Below are 8,258 nucleotides of genomic sequence, written 5' to 3'. Positions count from 1 at the left end.
CCCTGACCCCCAGTCACACTCCCCCCTGACCCCCAGTCACACTCCCCCCTGACCCCCAGTCACACTCCCCCCGACCCCCAGTCACACTCCCCCCCGACCCCCAGTCACACTCCCCCCTGTCCCAGTCACTCTCCCCGACCCCCAGTCACACTCCCCCCTGACCCCCAGTCACACTCCCCCTGACCCCCAGTCACACTCCCCGACCCCCAGTCACACTCCCCCTGACCCCCAGTCACTCCCCCTGACCCCCAGTCACACTCCCCCCTGACCCCCAGTCACACTCCCCCCTGACCCCCAGTCACACTCCACCGTGACCCCCAGTCACACTCCCCCCCGACCCCCACTCACACTCCCCCTACTCCCAGTCACACTCCCCCTGACCCCCAGTCACTCCCCCCTGACCCCCAGTCACACTCCCCCCGACCCCCAGTCACACTCACCCCTGACCCCCAAGTCACTCCCCCTGACCCCCAGTCACACTCCCCTCTGACCCCCAGTCACACTCCCCCCTGACCCCCAGTCACACTCCCCCTGACCCCCAGTCACACTCCCCCCTGACCCCCAGTCACACTCCCCCCTGACCCCCAGTCACTCCCCCCTGACCCCCAGTCACACTCCCCGACCCCCAGTCACACTCCTCCCCGACCCCCAGTCACTCCCCCCTGAACCCCAGTCACTCCCCCTGACCCCGTCACACTCCCCCTGACCCCCAGTCACACTCCCCCCTGACCCCCAGTCACACTCCCCCCTGACCCCAGTCACACTCCCCCCTGACCCCAGTCCCAGTCACACTCCCCCTGACCCCCAGTCCCAGTCACACTCCCCCTGACCCCCAGTCACACTCCCCCCCTGACCCCCAGTCCCAGTCACACCCCCCCTGACCCCCAGTCACACTCCCCCCGACCCCCCTTGGTCAGGGTCTCGGTGGCCGTGCGGTGTCTGGGTGGGTGGGATACTCACGGCCGTGAGCTTGCCGATCTTTGCCAGGTTGACATCCTTGCCCAATGGGAGCTCAGCACTGAGTGCCGCCAACATGATCTTCCTCTGCTCCACCGAGAGGCTCCCCATCGCCACCTCATGGAGAAACGCTGTCTGTACGTCAGCAAATACATCCTGCAGCCGCTCCACGGTCCCGAGCACCACCACCGGGTAATCACTGAAACCAATCACAGGGGGGTCAGACACTAGGCCAAGCCAATCAGATACAGGGAGGGGGGTCAGACACTGGGGCCAAGCCAATCAGATACAGGGAGGGGGTCTCACACACTGGGGGAAACCAATCAGATACAGGGAGGGGTGTTAGACACTGGGGCAAACCAATCAGATACAGGAAGGGGGGGGTCAGACACTGGGGCAAACCAATCAGATACAGGGAGGGGGTCTCACACACTGGGGCAAACCAATCAAATACAGGGAGGGGGTCTCACACACTGGGGGAAACCAATCAGATGCAGGGAGGGAGACACTCAGGCAAGCCAATCATTTACAGCATCATCATAGGCAGTCCCTCGAGTTCGAGGAAGACTCAAAGTGAGTTCTCAGGTGACTGAACAGTCCAATATGGGAATTATAGCCTCTGTCACAGGTGGGACAGACGGTGGTTGAAGGAAAGGGAGGGTGGGGAGTCTGGTTTGCCGCACGCTCCTTCCGCTGCCTGCGCTTGGTTTCTGCATGCTCTCGGCGACGAGACTCGAGGTGCTCAGCGCCCTCCCGGATGCACTTCCTCCACTTAGGGCGGTCTTTGTCCAGGGACTCCCAGGAGCCGGTGGGGATGTTGCACTTTATCAGGGAGGCTTTGAGGGTGGTCCCTGTAACGTTTCCGCTGCCCACCTGGGGCTCATTTGCCGTGTAGTTCAGAGTGGAGCGCTTGCTTTGGGAGTCCCGTGTCGGACCTGCGGACAATGTGGTCCGCCCAGCGGAGCTGGTCGAGTGTGGTCAGTGCTTCGATGCTGGGGATGTTGGCCTGATCGAGAACACTGACGTTGGTGCGTCTGTCCTCCCAGGGGATTTGCAGGATCTTGCGGAGACATCGTTGGTGGTATTTCTCCAGCGACTTGTACATGGTCCATGTCTCTGAACCATACAGGAGGGCGGGTATTACTACAGCCGTGTAGACCATGAGCTTGGTGCCAGATTTGAGGGCCTGATCTTCGAACACTCTCTTCCTCAGGCGACCGAAGGCTGCGCTGGCACACTAGAGGCGGTGTTGGACCTCATTGTTGATGTTTGCCCTTGCTGATAGTAAACTCCCGAGGTATGGAAAATGGTCCACGTTGTCCAGGGCCGCGCCGTGAATTTTGATGACCGGGGGGGGGGGGGGGGCAGTGCTGTGTGGCGGGGGCAGTGCTGTGTGGCGGGGGCAGGCTGGTGGAGGACCTTTGTCTTGCGGATGTTTAGTGTAAGGCCCATGCACTCGTATGCCTCAGTGAAGATATTGACGAAGGCTTGGAGTTCGGCCTCTGAATGTGCGCAGACACAAACATCGCCCGCGTACTGTAGCTCGACGACAGAGGATGGGACGGTCTTGGACCTGGCCTGGAGGCGACGAAGGTTGAACAGGTTCCCACTGGTTCTGTGGTTTAGTTCCACTCCAGCGGGGAGCTTGTTGACTGTGAGATGGAGCATTGCAGCGAGGAAGATCGAGAAGAGGGTTGGGGCGATGACGCAGCCCTGCTTGACCCCGGTCCGGATGTGGGTTGGGTCTGTGGTGGATCCATTGGTCAGGATCACGGCCTGCATGTCGTCGTGGAGCAGGCGGAGGATGGTGACAAACTTTTGGGGGCAGCCGAAACGGAGAACGGGGGGGGGGGGGGGGGGGAGGGCTCAGACACTGGGGCAAACCAATCAGACACAGAGAGGGAGGTCTCAGACACTGGGGCAAACCAATCATATACAGGGAGGGGGGTCTCAGACACTGGGGCAAACCAATTCAGACACTGGGGCAAACCAATCAGACTCAGGGAGGGGGTCTCAGATACTGGGGCAAACCAATCATATACAGAGAGGGGGTCTCAGACACTGGGGCAAACCAATCAGACACAGAGCGAGAGGTCTCAGACACTGGGGCAAACCAATCAGACTCAGGGAGGGGGGTCTCAGACACTGGGGCAAACCAATCATATACAGGGAGGGGGGTCTCAGACACTGGGGCAAACCAATCAGACACATGGAGGGGGTCTCAGACACTGGACACTGTAGCATCTTGTATATAGCGCCTTTAAAGTAGTAAAACGTTCCAAGGCATGACACAAAACTTGGAGGTATAGTGAACAGTGAGCAGGACAGTGACAGACTTCAGGAAGGCACAGACAGGCTGGTGTAATGGGCGGACACGTGGGAGATAACATTTAACGCAGAAAAGTTCGAAGTGATACATTTTGGTGGGAAGAATGAGGAGAGGCAATATAAACTGAAGGGTACAATCCTAAAGGGGGTGCAGGAACAGAGAGGTATGTGTACACAAATCATTGAGGTGGCAGGGCAGGTTGAGAAAGCGGTTAAAAAGGCTTACGGGATCCTGGGCTTCAAAAGAACATAACATATGAATTAGGAGCAGGAGTCGGCCATTCGGCCCCTCGAGCCTGCTCCGCCATTCAATGAGATCACGGCTGATCTTCGACCTCAACTCCACTTTCCTGCACTGTCCCCATATCCCTCTATTCCCTTAATATCCAAAAATCTATCGATCTCAGCCTTGAATATACTCAATGACTGAGCCTCCACAGCCCTCTGGGGCAGAGAATTCCAGCGATTCACCACCCTCTGAGGGAAGAAATTCCTCCTCATTTCAGTCCTAAATGGCCGACCCCTTATCCTGAGACTGTGACCCCTGGTTCTAGACTCCCCAGCCCGGGGTGAAACATCCTCCCTGCATCTTTCCTCTCAAGCCCTGTAAGAATGTTGTATGTTTTAATGAGATCACCTCTCATTTTTCTAAACTCGAGAGATTATAGGCCTAGTCTGCTCAATCTCTCCTCATTGGACAATCCCCCCATCCCGGGAATCAGTCTGGTGAACCTTCGCTGCACTCCCTCAATAGCAAGAACGCCCTTCCTCAGATTAGGAGACTAAAACTGAACACAATATTCCAGGTGAGGCCTCACCAAGGCCCTGTACAACTGCAGTAAGACCTCCCTGCTCCTATACTCAAATCCCCTAGCTATGAAGGCCAACATACTATTTGCCTTCTTCACTGCCTGCTGTACCTGCATGCCAACTTTCAATGACTGATGTCCCATGACACCCAGGTCTCGTTGCACCTTCCCTTTTCCTAATCTGTCACCATTCAGATAATATTCTGCCTTCGTGTTTCTGCCACCAAAGTGGATAACTTCACATTTATCCACATTATACTGCATCTACCATGCATTTGCCCACTCACCTAACCTGTCCAAATCACCCTGCAGCCTCTTAGCATCCTCCTCACAGCTCACACTGCCACCCAGCTTAGTGTCATCTGCAAACTTGGAGATATTACACTCAATTCCTTCATCTAAATCATTGATGTATATTGTAAATAGCTGGGGTCCCAGCACTGAGCCCTGCGGCACCTCACTAGTCACTGTCTGCCATTCTGAAAAGGACCCGTTTATCCCGACTCTCTGCCAACCAGTTCTCTATCCACTTGAGTACATTACCCCCAATACCATGTGCTTTGATTTTGCACACCAATCTCTTGTGTGGGACCTTGTCAAAAGCCTTTTGAAAGTCCAAATGCACCACATCCACTGGTTCTCCCTTGTCCACTCTACTAGTTACATCCTCAAAAAATTCTAGAAGATTTGTCAAACATGATTTCCCTTTCATAAATCCATGCTGACTTGGACCAATCCTGTCACTGCTTTCCGAATGCGCTGCTATTTCATCTTTAATAATTGCTTCCAACATTTTCCTCACTACTGATGTCAGGCTAACCGGTCTATAATTACCCGTTTTCTCTCTCCCTCCTTTTTAAAAAGTGGTGTTACATTAGCTACCCTCCAGTCCATAGGAACTGATCCAGAGTCGATAGACTGTTGGAAAATGATCACCAATGCATCCACTATTTCTATGGCCACCTCCTTAAGTACTCTGGGATGCAGACTATCAGGCCCCGGAGATTTATCGGCCTTCAATCCCATCAATTTCCCTAACACAATTTCCTGACTAATAAGGATTTCCCTCAGTTCCTCCTTCTCACTAGGCCCTCGGTCCCCCAGTATTTCCAGGTGGTTATATGTGTCTTCCTTAGTGAAGACAGAACAAAAGTATTTGTTCAATTGGTCTGCCATTTCTTTGTTCTCCATTATAAATTCACCTGAGTCCAAATGCAAGGGACCTACGTTAGTCTTCACTAATCTTTTTCTCTTCAAATATCTATAGAAGCTTTTGCAGTCAGTTTTTATGTTCCCAGCGAGCTTCCTCTCGTACTCTATTTTCCCCTCCTAATTAAACACTTTGTCCTCCTCTGCTGAATTCTAAATTTCTCCCAGTCCTCAGGTTTGCTGCTTTTTCTGGCCAATTTATATGCCTCTTCCTTGGATTTAACACTATCCTTAATTTCCCTTGTTAGCCACGATTGAGCCACCTTCCCTGTTTTATTTTTACTCCAGACAGGGATGTACAATTGCTGAAGTTCATCCATTTGATCTTTAAATGTTTGCCATTGCCTATCCACCATCAACCCTTTAAGTATCCTCTGCCAGTCTATTCTAGCCAATTCACACCTCATACCATCGAAGTTACCTTTCCTTAAGTTCAGGACCCTAGTTTCCAAATTAACTGTGTCACTCTCCATCTTAATAAAGAATTCTACCATATTATGGTCACTCTTTCCCAAGGGGCCTCGCACAACAAGATTGTTAATTAGTCATAGAAACATAGAAAATAGGTGCAGGAGTAGGCCATTTGGCCCTTCTAGCCTGCACCGCCATTCAATGAGTTCATGGCTGAACATGCAACTTCAGTACCCCATTCCTGCTTTCTCGCCATACCCCTTGATCCCGCTAGTAGTAAGGACTACATCTAACTCCTTTTTGAATATATTTAGTGAATTGGCCTCAACAACTTTCTGTGGTAGAGAATTCCACAGGTTCACCACTCTCTGGGTGAAGATGTTTCTCCTCATCTCGGTCCTAAATGGCTTACCCCTTATCCTTAGACTGTGACCCCTGGTTCTGGACTTCCCCAACATTGGGAACATTCTTCCTGCATCTAACCTGTCTAAACCCATCAGAATTTTAAACGTTTCTATGAGGTCCCCTCTCATTCTTCTGAACTCCAGTGAATACAAGCCCAGTTGATCCAGTCTTTCTTGATAGGTCACTCCTGCCATCCCGGGAATCAGTCTGGTGAACCTTCGCTGCACTCCCTCAATAGCAAGAATGTCCTTCCTCAGGTTAGGAGACCAAAACTGTACACAATACTCCAGGTGTGGCCTCACCAAGGCCCTGTACAACTGTAGCAACACCTCCCTGCCCCTGTACTCAAATCCCCTCGCTATGAAGGTCAACATGCCATTTGCTTTCTTAACCGCCTGCTGTACCTGCATGTCAACCTTCAATGACTGATGTACCATGACACCCAGGTCTCGTTGCACCTCCCCTTTTCCTAATCTGTCACCATTCAGATAATAGTCTGTCTCTCTGTTTTTACCACCAAAGTGGATAACCTCACATTTATCCACATTATACTTCATCTGCCATGCATTTGCCCACTCACCTAACCGATCCAAGTCACTCTGCAGCCTCATAGCATCCTCCTCGCAGCTCACACTGCCACCCAACTTAGTGTCATCCGCAAATTTGGAGATAATACATTTAATCCCCTCATCTAAATCATTAATGTACAGTGTAAACAGCTGAGGCCCCAGCACAGAACCTTGCGGTACCCCACTAGTCACTGCCTGCCATTCTGAAATGTCCCCATTTACTCCTACTCTTTGCTTCCTGTCTGACAACCAGTTCTCAATCCATGTCAGCACACTACCCCAATCCCATGTGCTTTAACTTTGCACATTACACATTTCTCATTACACATCACCCAGTCTAGGATTGGTTCCTCGACATATTGGTCTAGAAAACCATCCCTAATACACTCCAGGAAATCCTCCTCCACTGTATTGCTTCCAGTTTGGTTGGCCCAATCTATATGTAGATTAAAGTCGCCCATGATAACTGCTGTACCTTTATTGCACACATCCCTAATTTCTTGTTTGATGCTGTCCCCAACCTCACTACTACTGTTTGGTGGCCTGTACACAACTCCCACTAGCGTTTTCTGCCCTTTGGACTCCGTAGCTCCACCCATACCGATTCCACATCATCCAAGCTAATGTCCTTCCTTACTATTGCGTTAATTTCCTCTTTAACCAGCAACTCTACCCCACCTCCTTTTCCTGTCTGTCTATCCTTCCTAAATGTTGAATACCCCTGGATGTTGAGTTCCCAGCCTTGGTCACCCTGGATGCCAATTATATCATATTCGTTAATACCTGCCTGCGCAGTTAATTCGTCCACCTTATTCCGAATACTCCTCGCATTGAGGCACAGAGCCTTCAGGCTTGTCTTTTTAACACACTTTGCCCCTTTAGAATGTTGATGTAATGTGGCCCTTTTTGCTTTTTGCCTTGGGTTTCTCTGCTCTCCACTTTTACTTTTCCTCTTTCTATCTTTTGCTTCTGCCCCCATTCTACTTCCCTCTGTCTCCCTTCATAGGTTCCCATCCCCCTGCCATATTAGTTTAACCCCTCCCCAACAGCACACGCAAATACTCCCCCTAGGACATTGGTTCCGGTCCTGCCCAGGTGCAGACCGTCCGGTTTGTACTGGTCCCACCTCCCCCAGAACCGGTTCCAATGTCCCAGGAATTTGAATCCCTTCCTCTTGCACCACTCCTCAAGCCACGTATTCATCCTGCGATTCCTACTCTGATTAGCACGTGGCACTGGTAGCAATCCTGAGATTACTACCTTTGAGGTCCTACTTTTTAATTTAGCTCCTAGCTCTCTAAATTCAGCTTGTAGGAGACCAAAACTGTACACAATACTCCAGGTGTGGTCTCACCAGGGTCCTGTATAATTGCAGTAAGACATTACTCTTATACTCAAACCCTCCTGTAATAAAGGCCAGCATACCATTTGCTTTCTGAATTGCTTGCTGTACCTGCAGGTTAACTTTCAGTGATTGGTGTACAAGGAACCCAGGTCCCTCTGAACATCAACGTTTCCCAATCTCTCACCATTTAAAAATATTCTGCTTTTCTATTTTTCCGACCACAGT

General features: G+C 51.4%; 1 protein-coding gene across 1 annotated transcript in view; it reads right to left on the bottom strand.

The window, feature by feature from the left end:
• Positions 1–888: 888 nt before the first annotated feature.
• The window catches only part of LOC139243076 (peroxisomal ATPase PEX6-like), a 78,748-nt gene continuing 71,378 nt past the window's right edge, over positions 889–8,258 (bottom strand). Inside the window, exon 8 of the mRNA XM_070870670.1 lies at positions 889–1,156. Within this exon, the coding sequence (XP_070726771.1) occupies positions 889–1,156 (268 nt within the window). The remainder of the gene's footprint in view (positions 1,157–8,258) is intronic.

This window comes from Pristiophorus japonicus, unplaced genomic scaffold (assembly GCF_044704955.1).
Source record: "Pristiophorus japonicus isolate sPriJap1 unplaced genomic scaffold, sPriJap1.hap1 HAP1_SCAFFOLD_160, whole genome shotgun sequence".
Classification (NCBI taxonomy): Eukaryota; Metazoa; Chordata; class Chondrichthyes; family Pristiophoridae; genus Pristiophorus; species Pristiophorus japonicus.
Note: the sequence above shows the minus strand (reverse complement) of the source record. Positions and strands in the feature narration are given on the sequence as shown.